We start from the raw sequence: 20,273 nt of genomic DNA on the forward strand, positions 1-20,273 counted from the left end.
TATCTTGTCCTCCAGCATGAGCTGTAGAAATAAACTGTGACTGGCTTATTTTTGCCAGCCTGTGGACAAGGTTTTCATTGCATAGACTGAATCTATTACTGATGGACTGCTTTTCTGCCAGCTTCAATACCATCTGTACATATATCACTCTCATCAACATTCAAAGCACAAAATGTGATGCAGAACCTCTAAAAGTCTGTTCCATGCTCGGGGGTGGGCAGGAAAACAGAAACGTTTGGATTAATTCTGTAATATCCTACAGCAGTACAATGTCTGACATAACACACTCAAGTAATTCAGTTCCATCACTCCTTACTCACCTGTTGCTTATAAAACATTTGTCTCTTTTTATATTTACAGGTATAAAGAATTATATGTTGCAATAAGTATATGCTTCTTGTATCGGGTGTTTGCTACTTATTATTTTAGACCTTGGCACCTTTTTAATCACCTGAACACCAATCTACCTCTGCAAAGACAGAATAGTGATTTTAGTTTCCTGTTGTCCTCTGGGCACATTAAACTGTGCAGGCCATGCTAAAACAAATGCAAGCCCGTGTTTTATTTTAAATCAGTCTAACAGGTAAGTGGATGATGCTGTACGTTAAATTGACTGATCTTAGATCTTTACCTGAAGACGTAATTTCATCACCGCAGCAAATTTTCCAACTATTCATCAAAGGTACGGCCACTTTCAATTTAATTGAAATTGATCTGGTTGAAGGAAAATGTCCAAGACCAAGAATCGGTAATAAATGTTTTGTTTAAAGCCAGAGTGCACAAACACTAACACAATCATATATTACACAGAGATTGTGTTAGATTTGCCATTGTCTATCATTTTGATGCACAATGTGATAAAAAAAATAGCACAGATTTAATAGCATTACAATTTATTTTAAATGACAATAGCAAAAATATAAAAAGTGCATGCATTCATGAACTCACTACTACCACACTTCACACCTCATAAGGAAGCGTGATAGCATGGTTAACATTTCTTCCAAGGAAGCAAACAGATGTCACCAATTGAATATGGACTCTCAGATGGTGCAAGTACCAGAGCTTGTTATCAGTTTTCATTATTATTTTTTTATAAAAAAAAAGCAAAAATTAATCAAAACTGACATTCAGATCCTACTCTGCCCCATATCTTTTTAAAAAACTGACTGGTTGTTTTTTTTTTTTCTATTAATGCTTGGCCAAACATGGAAGCATCATTGAGTCGACTTTGCAACCGGAGCAGCTCGTACAAAAAAAATTTTTAAAAATCTTATGCCTGCCGTGATGGACACATTTTGACAAAGATGACACCAAACAAAAAACAAAGTCAAAAACGAAACAGCTTCAGAAAACAAAGTCAACACCACCAGTCTGTTTCAATACTTGAAGCACAATCATATTGCAAAATATCTTATGGGCAGGGATAGCTCAGTAGGTAGCGTGGTCACCCCATGATCGGAAGGTCGAGGTGTTCGAATCCACTGAACGGCTACTCTGAGGTACCCCTGAGCAAGGTACCGTCCCTACACACTGCTCCCCAGGAGCTAGATTGGTGGCTGCCCACTGCTTCACTGAGTGAATGGGTTAAATGCAGAGAGGAATTTCCCCACGGGGATCAATAAAGTATGCATTATTATTATTATAAAAACCCCACCTTGACAGATAGATAACACAAAGTAGCAACACATTTATAGTACAAATTTGCAAATGTTGTCAGTGAACAATCATTCAGTCAATTCAAGCCAAAATGTAATTGGGATTTTAATTTAGCCCTAGCAAGCTCTAACTTCAACTCATTCTGTCCTGTTATTATTATTATCATTAGTAGTAGTAGTATTTCATTTAACAGTAGCTCCACCACCAGAATTTTAATCTGTCGCTATGGCAGCGTGCAGTCAAATTTTTCTGTTAAATGGATAACAATATTCGGTTACTGTGACCTCTGACGAAAAACCCTCACCCAATATTCAACCATCCCTGCAATCTTGAAAACTACATCAAATTAAAATGGCTCCTGACAAAACATTTTAAAATCCCTGAGAAAAGAATTTCCAGCAAGAGCACAGAGGAACTGTTTGTCTCTTGACTGGAGATCTATTATCCAAAAAGCTTTTTATTTCCAGTGGTGCAAGCATTTTTGCCTTGTGGAAATTGAACCTCTAACCCCATTAGTGTTATGCAAAGTTGCACTTGACCACAACATAGTGCACAAACCCTGTGATCTACGCCACTGTTTACCAACATTCAGTGTGGGACCCAGAGAAGTTGCAGCTCTGTGAGCGCTACTTGCATGGTAGCCTGTGACCTTAGGCTGTGAGGTCAGCTGCTATTGACGTTTATCTCGCCAAATCCCTTAGGGCTTCAAACAAGACCTAATCAGACTAACCATAACACCAGAACCTCCCCTGCATTTATGTTGTAGCTACACAATTACCTCTCATAAGGAATCTATTAGCCCCTGTTGAGCATGTTCGCATTAAAAAGGGAGGTGGAGAGGAGATGTGGCTATGGGAATAAAGGAAAATCTATTACATGTGAACACCACGAAGCAGAAAAATATCTGTTTTCCTCAACTGAATTTCCGATTTATCATTCATAGCAGAAATCCAACAGCTGGCAGGCTTAAAATTTTGAAACTACAAAACACCTGGTGTCTTTTAGTCCTTTCCCTTGGGGGAAAACCTTCGCCACACAGGGAGTGATGTGTTTGTTTTTTAAAAAACAAACAACAAAAAACTGAGGAGATAGTGGTTGGTGTGATCACCAGAGCAGCAGAAGAAAAAAGAGAAAAGATATTGTATTGAGTTTTTTAACTGAACAGAAAAAGGTCAGAGAGAAAACACTGAAAGCATTAACAACAATATATGGACAAATTAAAACACAAGAATGAGAACACTGCTACTGTCAGTATACTTTAAAGTTGTGTCCACATACCTTTGACGGTATTATAAATACTACCTAATAATAGCCTGATTCATTCATGTGTGGTAAAGGCCAGCAAGTGCTTATCTCTCTAAGCCCAAAGACAACACCCCATCCTGATCTGATGATGGTGGTTGAGCTAATCGGTACTGCTATTGGCTAAAATGAAGGACATGATATTTCGATCTGCTCTGCATTGTCCCCTTTTTTCTGATGATGTTGCACTGTTGCTCTCCTGTATGGTAGCAAGCTCTTCAGCATGAATTTTGCTGCACATGCAAGTGCGTAAACAAGGAAAACTATTTTTTTGCGACCATGACTGACTCAAGCTGTAACGCTCTGAGAAGCAAGAAGATTAAAAAGAAGAACCTCGTCTCTGTATCTCTACTAGGATTGTGCCGATGGATGATGTCGATATCCATCAGCACCAGGGATCGGCAACTGTCAAACCAGTGGTGATAGTTTGCTATAGTTTTATGCTTTTCCACTTACAAAATACTTGAATCACAGTAATGTTTTTCACACCAGTTGATATTGATATATATCATCATATAAATCAAATCACTATTTCTGTCAAGCTTAAAGATTCCTTTTTACTCCTTAGATATGAGGTTAATTTAATTTATTTTTGTCAGAATTTGAACATGATAAATATACTGCAAGACATTTACAACTGTAGGTGTATATATAATAAACTAAACTCTTAATTCCGACCAGTCAAAGGCTTCAAATGTTGCAGAAGCATACAAACAAAACGGGAAACTAACTCCTTTGGTCAATTCCAAACAAATAACAAGAACATGATATGAATGCAAAATAAATCTCAAGAGACTACTCTGTATTATTTCCCTTATGGTCCAGGGTAAGCAAGCAATCAGCAAATTTAATGGATACTTTAAAAAAAATGTACAGGAAGTGCATCACTGTCTCAGTGACATAGACAGTGAGGCTCATTTATGGATGTACAACTTAACCACAAATCCAATCTGGCAGCAAACTAGAAGAAGACACAGCTATTCAACTGTCTCTCTATGCCTCAGCTGTGAAAATGCCCTCTGAAAGAAATGACTTGGGCCAGGGAGTTGGCAAAGAGTGTCAATTACTTTAATCAGCCACTTAAATTCTACATGTGCTTACTGGCACCATGTCTTTTCAGTATAGTAGTCTGCTGCATTTGCGAAATCACTGTCTCTTTGTGTTATCATTTATTATTTTATCACCAAGCCCTACTTGCAACCCAGATGCCACATGACTGCAGTTTGTGCAGAGCCTATTGTCCAACCCTAATCACTTATTTTAAAAGCTAGAGTGTCCAGGTTAAATGTAAGATTAATTAGTACAATTAAGGACATAGTCATTTTATTCAACAAGCTTTATCACTATTTGGATCAAGCAGCTTTAGAAAAATAACACTATTGCTTCTGCAGGTGTTTTAATCAATAAGGAGATGAACAGAAGTATTCAGTTGAACTCACACCAGCAAATAGCCAATTCTCCAAATCAGACCCAAAAGTTTTTGTGTGCAGCGTGCCAAATAAAAAAAAAACACAAAAAAAAAAACCCTTAAACAATCAACAAGTGTTATTGAAAAATGCTGACAACCAGGGTATGGGGTTACCATCTAATACATACCCTGATCTTAAAAACTGATTTTTATAGGACTGATTTCAACCAGGGGATTTGGTTTTATTTAGATTTTATAATGAGCCTTCCCTCTAAAATTTTACATTTTTAAAGTGATTGATTTTCTATCCCCATCAGAGCAATGACTCTGCTTATCTTATCTTCAATGTTTTTACCCAAGATCACTTTCAACATGTAAGAAAAGTGGTTGTGCCCGCATTGCCACGAGACTTTAGTACACAAATCACAGATGACTTGACCGGCATAAAGTTAGACAAAAAAATGTAACACGCACTAACAAGTACGTGTGCATGTGCACATGTATGTACATGTGCATTTCATATTCCTGGGAATTTCAAAACAGCACTCTCCACCTTGAAGACTCTATGCATCTGTTATCATTTTACAAGTTGCCTGTAACTCTGCAAGTACAAACCTCTCAAGCACAATGTGCCCCACTAAGCACCTCATTACAGAAGAAAGGTTCTGTGTATCCCGCTAAGGTAATAGATGGGAGGTAGGATCCTTTAAATGAAATAAATAACACTGCAAAGTGGCAGAAATTACGGTTTCTGCTTCTATTCAAATTCATCTCAACTTCTAGCTTCTCCCATACTCATAGAAGTGTAATAAAGTGAACACTGATCAAGTGCATGATGAATCTTTGCTAAACCCTGTGATAAGTGTACCATCTCACCCTATGTGAGTCGATAGAGGTATATGGTATAGGTTGCACCCTGCAACCTTAAATTTGATAAGGTGTTAAGAAAATAGATAGATGAATCGTTCCTGGCAATATGAGCGTAAGCAGCCAAGAAATCATGTCATTGCACAGGCTAGCATTGTGTTTTTCCTCGGGACAAAGGAGACCAACAAGCAGGTAAGATCAGAAGAGCTAGGCAAAAAAAAACCCAAAAAACAGATGTACAAATAATGCAACAAAACCATAATATGACAAATTACCAGCTCATTTTCTTCATTTTAGCATTAACTTTCTGATGCCCTGGTTGCCTTGGCATAAAAAGACGTACAGAGACTTTAGCACTAAAAATAAAGCAAAACAGCTATATAAACAAATAATAATTAAGTCAAGGAAACCACTCTCTGCGCAGGTGGAAACATCCCAAGAAATATGTCCTGCTCTTCCAGTGAGTAAAACATTTACCTCTTCTTATTTAAAGCAAGCCTAACAGTGTGTTATTAAATTGAAACACATAAGAAACACAAATGATATGATGGGCACTAAGGACTGAGAATGAAAGACGCACAGGTTTCAGGATAGTTAAAGTTTACTTTGTGAAAAACAAACACTGAAATTAATCACTAGATGGTGTAGCTTTGACCTTTTAGTGGCTCGTATCTGCTAATGCATATTTAAGACATAAAATAGAATGGGACAGCAGACTCAGACAACATGTCACCTTACTGAAGTCTATGCATGTCTACTCTGCTCCCCTTGGCTCCATGCTAATCTGTCCCTTTGTCTTTTCCCTGCAGTCTCCTCAGCACCAGAGGCGGACAACCTCTGAGAAGGAAAGTATGCAACCCCGTAAATTATTGATGTGTCTAAAGCCACATCAATAATCCGCCTGCTGTTTTGCACGCCAGGCTAACACATGTTCATTTTAATGCAGTGTAATAAAGGATAGGGATTTGCGCATTGGCCCTGCTGCTGGGCTGCAGGGGAGGCGAACATACACATGTAGAATGTGGAGTAACAATAACACAACACACAAAACGACACCGGGATGAGGCGAGTGGAGAAGCGGCAGAGCTTCACAAATATCCCGAACACGGCACAGCGAGCAAACAAAGCGAAAAGCTTTTTTTTTTTAAATATACAGATTTCATTTTGTTTGCTCGTGTTTAACTGATAAGAATCGCCACGCACGCTAAGCGAAGCTGTGATGCACCACAAAACCAAGCCAGTGAGTTCCGTCTTACCTGATGTTGCATATCAACCTTCACTTTTGTACAGTAGCAGAGAGGTGCCCAGATGTTGCAGCCAGGTCACTAACTAGTGGAGCTAAAGGTGAACAATTTCCCCCCGCGTTGAAAAACTTTGCCCTCTGTATAAAACAAAAACTGTAAACAGAGAAAGAAAGAAAAAAAAGACAAGTGAATTAAGCAGGACTGTCTAACGGTCAGTCGGAGAGGTGGGAGTTGGGTAACATTACCGCTGACGTGCCGTTATTTCGTGCATGGAAACACTGTAGCGCCAAACGTCATTCTATAAATCTGGCGATTTTAACGACCTGACGTGCTCGAGGTAAACACGTCCAGAGGAAGGGGCTTTGGACTTTTTTCCACAGTCATTTCACGGGCTCGTGTGTGAGGAGCAGTAGTTACACATGATGCAACACTTCATTCAAACTAAACTTTGCAACACGTCCACGCCGCTTTGCCATTAAACGCTGTTTTGTTTGCCCGAATAGGACAACCAAGTGCTTACGTGTAGCCAGAAAATCTAGCAAACTGAGCATTTGCGATACCACCGGAGGTTACATGGCGTGTAAATGTGTCGGTACATATTCAACTGACACATAATTAAAAAAGACTCTTTTTTTGCCCCTTTCCTTTTCCCTCACACACAAGCGGGCTGAGCCTGATCGAGGACCGGACTCGGGGTAGTAAAAGAAAAAGAAGAAAAACAGCGGTACCAGCGGTCACACACCGCCAAAGTGTCCTTTAATTTTCACACGCCACGCTTATTACTGAATTGTTGTGTTACAGTAGCGGGACGGCTGTGAAAATGGCCTCTCTACAATGGCATTACACCTAGCCTCACTGGACGCATTGTTTGTGTCAGCTGCATGTCAAAATAATGCAGACCGCTAGAGAGCAATGACAACAGCTAACGTTAACGGCAGCACCACTTTGCTGGCCTGAAAAGCGCGTGTACCACTCGGCTTGAAAAGCAGTTTTAAGCTAAACGAAACGAGAGGGGGTAAATGGCCTAAGTATAATGCTACAAAAGTGTTATAACACGTCAGACAGCGCGAGGCACGCCCAAAGGTACGGGAAAGTCTAAAATAACTTACATTAGTCCACGCGAAAAGCAACGTAGGCAGACGCTCCGTTAGTCCAGTTTTTTTCAGATCTGTATCAACATAGATGGACAGCACTTCTCCGTAGTCCCGCCCCACATGGTTTAGCAGTCGGGCATGTCTGTACATATATATAATCCCCCTCCCAGATGTCCAATCACAACTCTCCACTCTGGAATAGTGTCTTTTCCCATTGGTCGAGAAGCTTTTCAGTCTCGTGCTGAGTTTCCAGCTGTCTCCGTACCATATAGGGGTGTGTCGTGACGTAGCTGACGGTCCGATAGATAGTAAACAATTGCAGAAATAAACCTTAAGAATATAAACTGAAATAAGGGGTAAAGTCGAAAAAAGTAAGGGCAGCTTTTAAAGTTCAGGGCGTTTAGCTGTATGAATCTATAAAGATGTATACTAAATATACCGTACTACACGTGTTTTGACCAATTCACGGGTGTGTATATGTGTGGGTGGGTGGAGGGATCTGTTTTAATACCGTTGCATTTGAAGCTTAAATGTGTCCGCATTTCTCATCATGAATCATATATGGTTCACCTATACATAATATATGAAAGTTCCAGCTTCTTCTAACCTTTGTGCTCCCTCTGTACTGGAAACTGGTGGTAGCTGATAGTATACCCATGATGACGGGATAACGGCTTAGCCTAGAAAACATTTTGACCGACTCGCCTATTCCCAGTCAACACACATATGTGGGGCCCAAATAGGGAGCAGCAGGGCTAATATTTGGGGCCCACTTGGGAAACCCAACTGGGGTCCAGCTAATTTTGTCCTCAGTTTCCATGGTGGCCCCAAATGTGTTTTCCTAGATGGGTTTATGCTGGGTCCCAGATAAGCCCCAAATCAGGCCCAGTTGAAAAAAATATGTGGGGCCCAGATGGGTAGAAGCAGATCAGGGCCCTGTTTCAGGAAGCCGGTTTGGAAAACTCAGAGTGAAAAACGACACTCACGGTTGAGTAACCCCGAACTGTCCAACTCGGAATATTCGGTTTCAGAAAGGCTGATAACAATTAGTTCAGTCAACGCGGAGTTGCTTTAACCCCAAGTGAAGCGCGCGGACGAGGATACATAAAGCCCTGATAAGCGGAGCACAGATTAAGCGAGTCACCATGGAGACGGAGGGAAAGAAGGCGCGGTCAATGTATTTCACAGCGCTTGAGGCCGAAATTCTGATGGCAGCATATGCCGATAACATGCAAATTCCGCGGAAAAAAGTAACACAGCCACAGCTGCAAAAGAAAGGGAGCATGCATGGCAAAACATAGCCGACAGAGTCAATGCGTGAGTGTTAATATAAACATTGATCGAGGGATTTCCACCCATTTAACACGTTATTTTATCATATGTTATTTTATTTGTTATTTTATACATTTTATTTTGTGATGTGATGTGAGCGCAGGTGCAACCCAACAGGCCCCAAACGTGCCTGGCAGCAAGTAAAAATGAAATATAAAAATATAGTCCAAACAGGTAAGGTGTAATTGTATTATGAGCCATAGTGCTTGGTCTGTTTGTCCGATGTAAATCAATTGCAGTTAGAGGCTACATTAATTTTCTTTCTGTAAGCACTTATTGAAATTATCTGAGCACATTACAAGTACATATTTGCTTACTCTGTATGCTCAAATGTGACCCGTTATAGCCAAAAGAAAAAAAGCGGAGGCCCGAAAAACAGGTGGGGGTCCTCCACCACCACCACTCACAGAGGCTGAGCAGTTGGCCCTCAGCCAAAACAGTGGGCGCCCTGTGGCCGAAGGCATCTCTGCGGGGACATCCTCTGAGTCAATAACCCCGCAAGACACAAGTGCCTACATAAGGGGTAAATTCAAAATAATACATGATGTGCATACATCCTTTCTTCACAGTCACCTTTGCAGTGCTACTCATTCATTTGATAAACTCTTTACCATAATGAATTATTTTGTAGTGAAGTTATTTTCCTACTGATTTTGCCTTCCCTCAGTCTTGGTTGTCTTTGAGAGCATAATGACAATGAAGTGTAAGGTGATTGGTATGTTTGTTAATTGCCATTTGGTCCCTTGTAAGTTATAAGTGACCTGTATAAACCTCATATTCTATCAGTTGATGGTGGTGGTGTACTGCATCTGGTGCAGCCTCCTGTTGAGCCAGACCAACATGCAGTTGTGAGTAATACTCCACAGATTATATGAGTTTACAGTAGAACAGCAATGTTGTTTATTTCTTTACTACAGGAAAATAATGAAGAAACATTGACAGCTGTTACAGAGGAGGAAGCAACAGAGACACTTTATGAGGTTTACATCTTTTAATACTTTGTGTACAGGAAATACAGGCGACCAATAAAGCCAGTTGAACAAAAAATCTGTTTATTCGTCTTTCAACATGTTGAGGTGATGGGTCAAAAGAAATGATTGTGACATATGGTGTCTCTGACTGCGCTTCCATCTTGTATGTCCGTGGGAGGGTCAGGATGTTCATGGTTTGGATCACTGCTGATGTTTGGTTCAGAAGGACAGTGTTCTCCTCTAATTGTGGCAATGTTGTGAAGAATCACACATGCCACAATAATGTCACATGCCCTTTCTGGGGTGACCCTGAGTCTTTGCAGGCACTGGAACCGGGCCTTAAGCATTCCGATAGTCATTTCAATTCTGGCTCTTGTCCTGCAATTAGCCAGATTATATCGCTGCTGTGGGCCCGGTTCAGGGTCAGGGTAAGGGGTAAGCAAATAGGGTAAACATGGATACCCCCTATCACCAAGCAAGTAGCCAGTGAACTCTCCTAAGACAGAAGGGTACACTTCAGTTCAAATGTCCCTGTAGCAATTGGTCTTTATATATTTTAAAGTATTCTCAACTCACCATGTCCAAATTTTGTGCTCAGTGTACATTCACGGAATATTTGTGAGTCATGGACAGAGCCTGGCCACTTGGCTTCCACATTTGTGATAATGTTGGCAGCATCACATATGATCTTCACAGTGCAGAGAACACAAATTAGCATCCATTACTATAATGAAATAATTTGTTAGTTTGACATGCTACAGGGAACTATGTACCTGTACATTAATGCTGTGGAAAGACTTCCTGTTCACATAGTCTCCTTCATTTACTGAAGGAGCAATGATTGGAATGTGAGTGCCATCTGTACAGCCAATCACGCCTGGGAACCCTGAAAATAAATGTGCAATTTAAGTAGTAGTCCAAGTATCACCACATCATACATTAAGTTTTGGTCATCCTGATACCTGCAATTTTGTGGCATCCCTCTTTGATAAATCTTGTGGGTCTATGACCGGGGAACACCAGAGACGAGTACAGGAGACGTTTCAGTGCAACTGTAACATTCCTGACTGCCCGACAGACGGTAGCCTTGGAAACGTGCTCAGCGTCACCAATATTATACAGAAAGCTCCCGTTTGCAAAAAACCGAAGTGCAATACAAATAATATGCAATGAACTGAGAGCATGTCCGCGATGTGTCACATGCGTAATATATGGCCTGAGGATGTTATCCAAATAAATTATAGATTGTGCTGAGAAACGGTAACGTTCGCACAGACAATCATCAGGAAATGATAAAATGTCCAAACGCGCTCTGATCACTCTCTCCCGGCGGAGAGCTCTGCGGAGAATTTGGGCTTCACGATCTACTGGCTCTTCAAGGAAGTGGCACGCCATGTCCGACACTTCCTACTGTCAGGTTTCCGACAAAGGGGCGGAGACAGTCAGGGTTAGTTGTAGTAAACCTGCTAGGGGGCAGGTTAGCTTCACGGAGTGTGTCGTCATAGTGACTCACTCAGGCTGCAGCTGAACTCGCTTTGTGAAACCGAAAACCCAGAGTTTCCGTTAACTCAGGGTATACTTACTCAGTTTTTCCACTAAACCGGCTTCCTGAAACAGGGCCCTGATATTTGGGGCCCACTTGGGGTACCCACCTAGGACCCAGCTAATTTTGTCCTCAGTTTCCATGGTGGCCCCAAATGTGTTTGCCCAGATGGATTATTGATGGGACCCGGATGGGCCCCAAATCAGGCCCAGCCAACAAATGAGTATGGGGCCCAGATGGGTAGAAGCGGGTCTGATGGTTGGGGCCCACTTGGGTTACCCACCTGGCACCCAGCTACTTTTGTCCTCAGTTTCCATGATGGCCCCAAATGTGTTTGCCCAGATGGGTTAATGATGGGTCCCAAATCAGCCCCAGACAATAAATGAGTATGGGGCCCAGATGGATAGAAGCAGGTCTGATACTTGGGGCCCACTTGGGTTACCAACCTGAGACCCAGCTATTTTTGTCCTCAGTTTCCATGGTGGCCCCAAGTGTGTTTGCCCAGATGGAATTTTGGATAATGTAAGTAAGCTATAATTTAAATCACCTGTACAACAAAGCCAGTTTATCTTTTTTATTAATACTGATTACTATGAAATTTTAAAACAGTATGCTTTTTTATATAATACATTTTTTGTGTGGAGAACATGTTGACAAAAATGTCCACAGTATACACAAAACAATAACAAATAAATGTTATACAGTTTAAAGGAAAAACAAATGCAGCAAACCACAGCTTCTCACTCATTCACCAATCCATTGGTCCTGAAAGAAATAAAAAAAAAAAAGAAATTAGTGCATTTTCACAAACAAAATCAGATTTGCGATAGTACTGAAGTTGTTTTGGAGGTTGTGCTGTTCAAGTTGTTTGACCTCCTACATTGAACTCTTTGAAGACCATGAGTATTCATGGAAACAGAAAAGCTATTTACAAAATGATTTACCAAGTAGGCACTCAAAAATTAAATTAATGTGAAATATTTTACCTTAAAACATTTAAGACAAATGTTTAAAAGATGTCTACATAGTTACAATGATAACTGGTGTTGTGGGCTGTCTCAGTGATTGGCACAGAGCTTAGAACAGGCAAGTGGTTAACCAGTTTTTTGCATGGTACAGCACCTCATAATGAACACAAAACAAAATAGTAAAATGTAACAAGGGCTACATCTACCAAGGAGAAAACAGATTCCACTTCTTGAGGTGTGTGCCAGGCGGGCGCCAATAATTTTCATGTAAATCAAAAATAGGGCCATCAGATAAATCAGTGTGTTACTAATTACACTGGAAAAAATAGAGGCTGGCTCTGGAGTTCCTGGAGCTTATTCACATTCTGTGAGCAACCAAAAAACTGTTTAGTGAGAGACTTCTTCAAGTATGCTACAAGCCAGAAAGAAACGTGGTCATTCCTGCCAGCAGCCACCAACCTCCAGAACAACATGAGCTGATGGTTTCATCTCCACAATTTGTACAGTCTATCTAAACCACGTGTCAAAGTCAAGGCCTGCGGGCCACATCCGGCCCGGCATACATTTATATCCGGCCCGCAAGATCATTTTATATAGATGTACTATTATTGTTATGCATGGCCCGGCGATATGAGGCGCTAATAATATACAAACTACAGATCCCATAATGCACCGCTGAAGCCTCCTTGCTGACTGCTAGGCTAACTGGGAACATTCCCGCGTCAATCAAGTCAAACTTCTGTTATTGCGAAGCTAGCCGCTCACAATGGTGGAGAGAAAAGTTGATTCTGAATGACTGCAGCTGTAGTGAGCATCCGTTATTCAAACATCAACAAAATATCTTACAACTAATGAACTTACCATATAGCACTTCAAAAACTTTAAGCCCTCGAAATTCCCGCTTTCCATGGCACCCAACGAAGTTATATTGCCTGGAAAGAGCATTGTCCATAATGAAGGCCATCATTCTTCTTGTGGCTTCATCAACAGTGCTCCCTCTGATCTCTGCCACAACAGAAACCTTAGGACACGCAAGGACAATAATTTTACTGACAGTAGTACCATCAGTCACACCTAAAAGAAAGCAAGCACAGCTACACAGTAATTAGGCTCTATAATATTGATGCTAATTGACTGAGAAAGAGTTAGGTGTCAAAGTCAAACACTGTCTGATGTGAATGCAAAGAGCTAAATGATTCACCAAAAGTAATTTCTTAAGTTTTGGGTTTGGCATGGCACAACTTATAACTAGGTAATGTTTGGAGAAGTTATTTTATTAACAAAAATAGCAACTTTTGTTCAGCTCTCCTCCCACTCCTTCATTGCACTGACCATGTTCGAACAAACAGCAACTTTCCTTGATCATAACTGCTAGCATGAAACACAGACTGATTGAGGCATTAATCATTGAATATTGTTATTACATCATTATTATTTACCACTTCTTTTAGGAAGACAGGGTCTGCCAGTTTTTGCTCCAGTGCTGCCACATCTGCTACTGTCCGGATGGGAAATACAGCACCCTCGGGTAATACTGCAGCAACTGGTCCATCACGTTGTGTAAGGAGAGACTGTAGCATTCGACTGTGGACCCTCTGAGTGTCCTTAATGTCTTCCAGGAGGGTTAGAACACGTACAAACATGCTCGTATTGGTGGCTTGTAGAAGTTGTCTTGGAACTGGTTGTGAAACCACAGGTGAAGGAGTTGAGGGTTGTAGCGGCTGAACAAATGGATGAGTGATGTTCAGGAAGTGAGTTTCACTTGAATGTCTATTCTCCATTGCTGATGGTGGTGAGGTCTCTGGCTGTTCCGCAGTGTTGTCCCAATCCTCATCAGAGCTCGACGGGATCACTGGCCTTAAAACAAACAAACAAACAAAATACAACAAACATACACACACAAATAAATAATAATCCAAACACATAATTTAGGGTACTGGTTAGTCCTACAAACTAAAAACATTAATGTATATAATGGCATCAAAAAAAAAGTCTAAAACAATTTTTTAAAAGTCAACAAGTTATAAAGCGCTATTTTGAAATCATATCTGAACCTGATGAGCAGCAAGGCAAGTGTCTGCTAAAGAAACTGTCAGGTTTTTTTTCTTCTTATAATCTCAATAAATTTTTGCTTTTAAGGTGTTTTCAACACAATTACCTCCTTTTCCGCTTCCCTTTCCCAATCTGCTTCCAGAATCCAAATAAATTCCACCAAGGAAGGTTTCTAATGGGAAGCAGGAAATGCTGTCTAAAGGGCCAAACTTCCGTACATCTTGAGCTAGGTGTATTAAAGAATGTATATTATAACCAACAAAGTCAAGACCATAAATCAAAGCAAAATCTTTCACAAACTGCTTCAAAACATCCTCTACATAATCACAGTCAGTTATCAATATACAAATCAGGACTTAGAAGAATTCTTGTAGATACAGATAACAGTATAAAGTATCTATACATTTGGCTTGGTATATTATTCAGTAGAACTGGGCTTGTGTAAAGCAAAACTTGTCTCAATTCAGTTGCTTTCTACGTGCTAATTTCAATGAGAGACCTTGGTTTTCTTGCAAAACTTTAAGGAAGATATTGCCTGACAGAAACCATGAATGCTGAAATCAGTTAGAATTTGCATAGACTGTCTGCATTTTCGGGGACTTTTTAACCAAAGATAAATAAGCTTGCGCATTACCCCCATATCCCACACCCAGCTCGTTCAAAGTGACACCCCAACCTGGTGCTCTTTGTTGGCCATAGCACAAAGTTTCATCAGTCCTTTAGTCAACATAAATTTCATGATAACATAATCTTTAGCATGTTCATCGCAATCGTAGTGCTCTTCCTCAAGTGTTTTATTCTCAAAAGAATCAGAGTACAATATTAAGTCCTGATGATGCTCTGACTCATTTTACTGTGAAACGAAACTAAAATGTTCAACAACTTTCTGAGCTCTTTGTCCTCTGAGATTGCTCCATTGCTTTCTGAAAGACAGCTCACAGATTCTGAAGCTCCAGGTTTCATCACTCTCCAATCAAAATTAAAAATTAACTGAACCAGCAGCAAAAGAAGATCCAAACTACGCTTCACATTTGATAAATACTGTCATTAATTCCCTCTTCCTGTCTTGTTTCCACCACGATTGAAAAACAAAACAAAACAAAAAAACAAAACATCATACTTCTTGCACAGCTCTCTCGTAGTATACTTCAAGAAAAGTTTCCCCATCTGAAATATGTTTTCCACATTATTCCCTTGCTTATTATACATCAGTGTACAGTTGTGCTTAGCGCTGTTGTCAGTTGTTTTTTGTGCCAAATTGCAAAAAACTCACCTTGTTCACTATTAAAACCTCTAAAAAAAATTTCTGTAACTTTGCTCTGCTTTACTTCAGCAGCATCAGGTAATGTTCATATATTGATTCATGGTTTTCTTCAGTTTTTGTTCAACTGCAGAATATTTCTAAGGCTATCTGATTTAAAAAGCCACTCCAGGAAAATCTCCTTTTTTCTGTGTTTTATCCTCAGTTACTTTGGCATAAAGACATCTGCTGTGATGCTTACACCAGCCTTAAATATACATATGCTGCCTCTGGCATAATTTATTATCAGTTATTTCATCTTAATTCATGTTTATACTTACACATGACTAATAATTATACTTAACTAAGATCGTTAAACTCAGTTGCCTGTTCATGCAACTTCCCATATGTTACCCATATGGTGCCCATAGAATATAGCCCATCTGGGCTGGCTCAAGTGGGTCCTACTTGGCTAACCCAGGTGGGTCCCAGATTGGATGCCCATTGTAAGCCCATCCCCACTTGGAACCCCCATAGCCCATGTGGGGCCCACATACTGGTGTTTACTGGGATTGGTATGTGTCCATAATTTACCGTATATTGGGACACACGCCAAAGCTAATTTGTTTACTGGGTGAAAGAATTCTGTGGGAATGATAGGGCCCTGTGGTGCTATTCTGTGTCACCCCTGGGCGGTTACTGTAGCACATCAATCACCACATCGCCCACTCTGTAATTAGAACTGATTCTCTTCTTTTAGCTATCTCTTGTCATTTCCCTGGATGGCTCAGGGTATCACTCTGTATGACTTGGTTTATGTTACTTATTTATTTATTTGTTTATTTATTGCTTGATCTCATTGCTTTATGAAAATCCCATGAGCTGGATTTCAAACCTTCCAACCTATGCAAAGCTGGCACTGACAACAAGCCAGTTACATAAATCCATAAGTTTCTGTACATGTGGGACTGAAAGCACTGATACCATGTGAGCATATTGATGGCTTGAACTTTTCTGTAGAAGTAGGAATTTTTTAGCATTTGGCATAAGGAAACTTGTTGTGCTTTGTTTTTGCAGCAGACCATGCTAACTTTCTCTGCTCTATGCCCCTGCAATTGCTGATAGACCTCCTGTCTTAATACACCTACATGCTTTGCGTGTTCTTAGATGCACTGTAACATTGAGATATTTCTCTACAGAAGTAGCCACTGTGGTATCTCGATGCATTTACATGTCTTTGCGTCACAGTGTGATATGCATGCGAGCCTAAGCCACTTCTGCATCCTGTACACTATAGACCCATGCTGCAACTTACTGAAACATTTTCCACAAGTGTCATTTATCAGTATGTTGTCACCATTAATGCTTGATGACACACAGGTTGAGGCTGTGCAGGTCAGTCTAGCTGCCGGAGGTCAAAGGTATTCACGCGTTCCTGTTTAACCTTTCAATTCAAGTAAACACTAACACATTGCTCTTCTCCTTCTTATAGGTGCGACTGAGCATGTCAATACACTATCTCGCTGAGTCATTCGGTCATACAGTTATGTGGCATTATTCTGTCAAAGCCTAATGTCGGCTTGATTACTGCATTGAAAAGCTTTACTTTTAAGCTCTGCGCCATGAGGATAGTCAGCAGTGAATGGCACTGTAAAGGTCATTCGAGCTGACGACTGCAGATTCTCATACTTCTATTCATGTCACTCTCCCATTTTTAAGAGTAATTGAATTGCATTGCCTACTTGTAGTTTAGTTGTCATTTTCTGCATATAAGGAACAGGCCACCTTGGTTAAAATGATCTGTATGGTTGGATATCACATAAGGGAGGGAGATCAAAGCTTTTCTATTTGTTTCCCGCTTTTTCATTTAAATATTAACTGGGTTAGACAATCTCCATTTACTAACCAAATATGGATGTCAAAAAACTAATGTTTACTGAAAAATATAATGGAATCCTTCAAAACTGGATATGTGGTTCCTATCGCCAAATAGCCTTTGTAACTGCAATAAATGCATTATTCAAATTTACAGCAGCATGGCTGCTCCCATTTGGCTGATAACAGTAATGTTTCTTCTTCCCCACCCCCCGCCTGACTTTCTTATCTCAATCAAGTGGTGCAGCCAGCTTTAACAGGGCAAATATATATGCATGTACATTCATAAACCAATATACGTGACAATCACGTGTACGGGATATTTCCTCTGTACAGCGTTGCCTGTGTGTGCATGTGCTGGAATCTAGGCCATCCCTTGTTGCTTTGTGTCTGAGAGGCGGATCAGTCTATACGATGCAAGGCATATGGGCGTGTTTATGTCAGGGGCATGCGCACAAGGGACTTAGTCTTCCTCTGGGTTTGTGTGTGCATGAGAAAGAGAACAAAAAAGAGAGAGCGAGAGAGAGAAAGTGAGCGAGTATCACATGAGATGCCCGGATTTTCTCGGGGTGTTTTCACTGTGCACACACACTACAGCAATAGGAGCAGAAGAAACACGAGGACTCCTCATAGCTCTCTCTTCCTCAATAGTTTCCTTCCTAGAACTCGGAATGTCTCCATCTCACTTTAATGCCCCCACCTACTAACCAACGCACACACACATACACACACAGCACTCTCTCCCACTCACAGGGTGAGTCTAGAAAACAGCTGGAAAAGCAAATAGTTGCAGGCAGCCCTGGCCCACTGGCTCTTATATATGACTGGACCTTTACTTGGATGAATGCAGTCCTCACACTGGTTTTTCAGCTGCAGTCAGAAGGCACAAAGACCAGTGCAATTGCACAAACCTAAAGGAATGCTGCAGTACTTGGCAAACACACTCTTTGATCAGCTTCACAGTGTGCAGCCAGAAGATTGGTTGCTGTGTCCCCTGAGTGAGCCACAAGATTCTCAGGGATGTTTTGGCACCTACACGGCCACACACAGGAACACACTGTCCAGGGAAAGGAGCAGTCTCAGTAACAATCAGGCCCTTTCCTCTGTCCCCATTTTAAGATTTTTTTTATGCTCCTTGGCTCTGCCTCATCCTTCAGCTCTTCGACAATGTCATCACAAGCCTCCAACATCAATAAACTGGACCCAATATTCTCAACAAATTTGCTGCATTCTTTCCATTCAGACACAAGCTGAGAGCTTTGAGAGCTGAGCAAAAGTGGAACATGGGGTCAGTAAGTCAGCAAATTGTTTTTGCCACTCCTGCATAGACCAGGCTTTGTTAGCATAGTCCGCTCTGATTAGAATTTACAAACCTGAACTGTAATGTTATTGGAACTAGATTACAGTCATGTAAATGGAAATCCATTTTACAGTTTTATTCAACCAGAAAACAGTTAAAAATAAGGCAACAGCGACTTGAAATGTGCTACATTTCATGGTAATCCATCTTAATGTTGAGACATTTCAGTCATAATCACAAATGTCATTCTTGGGGTAAGACTAAAGCCCATGAATCACCAGAGTAAGCAGGACTGACTTATTTATTTCCTCTGTTTATAAATATCAGTATAACATATTACTCATGTCCGTATTATAACAAGCCATATTTCTTGTGGACAGTCTTCTTAGCTAAGTTCTTCTGCTCTGTAATGAACGCGGTCCAGCAAGAGTGCAGTGTAGAAATGCAGCAAATGTGTTATCAGTGTAGCTTTGTCAGAAATCAGGGAGAACCTTACAGAAATCAGAGCCGCCGTGCAATCTGTCCATCCATCTGCCATACTCAAGTCTGGCACTGCGTTTCAACATAATTATGAAACTCGAGGAGTATTTCTCTCATACACAGCAGATAGTGCCTATTCAGCACCTTGCCCATTGTGCCCAGAACACACTGTTAAAATTCTTACAAACCACATAAAGGAAGTTTTGTATCCTGAGATTAGTGGTACCAAGTAAAAGCTCTGACCGCCAAAATCCCACTGACGCTGCAGTCCACTTTACGGAACATAAACAAGAACCAATCGAGCCGCAGAAAATGTGAAACTTGACCTGTTGTTTCTTTTCAGAGTTTTAAGTTTCCTTTTGATGACATGTTTTCTACATGCGCCAGTTTTACTTACTCATCTGGTTACATGTTATGTAAATGGTTGGCTTTTTTTTAACAAAGAGGAACTGATTCTGTTTATTTGACTCTGTTTTTAAAAAAGTGTTTTTTGTTCTGTTTACAAAATACAAAAAGCATTTACAAATGTGAGATTTTTCTTGTCTCACATGTCTGACACATCAGGTATTTATTTTACCATTTCAAACAATTTGCTTCTTCCTTTTTAGATGCTGTTTTTTTCACCTTGAGGTTCCAACAGGGACATAGAATGTGCTCTATACAAGCAATAATAATACTGATAATAATAATAATGAAAAAATAAACAAAAAAGCACACACAAAAATATTTAAATATCTCTTAAAATTGCATTTGAGCTTTTAATTAGTTGTAGTAAATGATTCCCTTAATCATTTAAATTTATTGTCAATGGAGATTTTTTGTAGAAACCTGCATTATATTTTATATATGTTTCAACACAATTTTACAATAAAATGGAATGAAATATCTAAATCACAATACTTCATAATATCATTTACTTTAAATTCATTAATATCATC

At 40.3% G+C, this 20,273-nt stretch overlaps 2 protein-coding genes across 3 annotated transcripts in view; both read right to left on the reverse strand.

Annotated features, from left to right (window-relative positions):
• Window positions 1–7,698, reverse strand: part of LOC146610678 (vitamin D3 receptor A) — an 89,541-nt gene extending 81,843 nt beyond the window's left edge. For both annotated transcript variants that reach the window (XM_085344364.1, XM_085344365.1), the window contains exons 1-2: window positions 7,590–7,698; window positions 6,493–6,633 (exon numbers count right to left, since the gene is read on the reverse strand). The gene's annotated coding sequence lies outside the window, so the exon portion shown is untranslated. The remainder of the gene's footprint in view (window positions 1–6,492; window positions 6,634–7,589) is intronic.
• Window positions 7,699–12,699: 5,001 nt separating this feature from the next.
• LOC146610679 (uncharacterized) lies at window positions 12,700–14,602 on the reverse strand. Its single transcript, XM_085345040.1, has 4 exons — window positions 14,547–14,602; window positions 13,828–14,245; window positions 13,250–13,409; window positions 12,700–12,800 (listed from the first exon to the last, which is right to left on the reverse strand). The coding sequence occupies exons 2-4, from the start codon at window positions 14,167–14,169 to the stop codon at window positions 12,700–12,702; spliced, it is 603 nt and encodes a 200-aa protein (XP_085201166.1). The 5' UTR covers window positions 14,170–14,245; window positions 14,547–14,602.
• Window positions 14,603–20,273: the final 5,671 nt, after the last annotated feature.

Source organism: Diplotaxodon limnothrissa, linkage group LG20, assembly GCF_057381915.1.
Source record: "Diplotaxodon limnothrissa isolate DT_005_m linkage group LG20, D_limnothrissa_male_GT1.1, whole genome shotgun sequence".
In the NCBI taxonomy this organism is placed as follows: Eukaryota; Metazoa; Chordata; class Actinopteri; order Cichliformes; family Cichlidae; genus Diplotaxodon; species Diplotaxodon limnothrissa.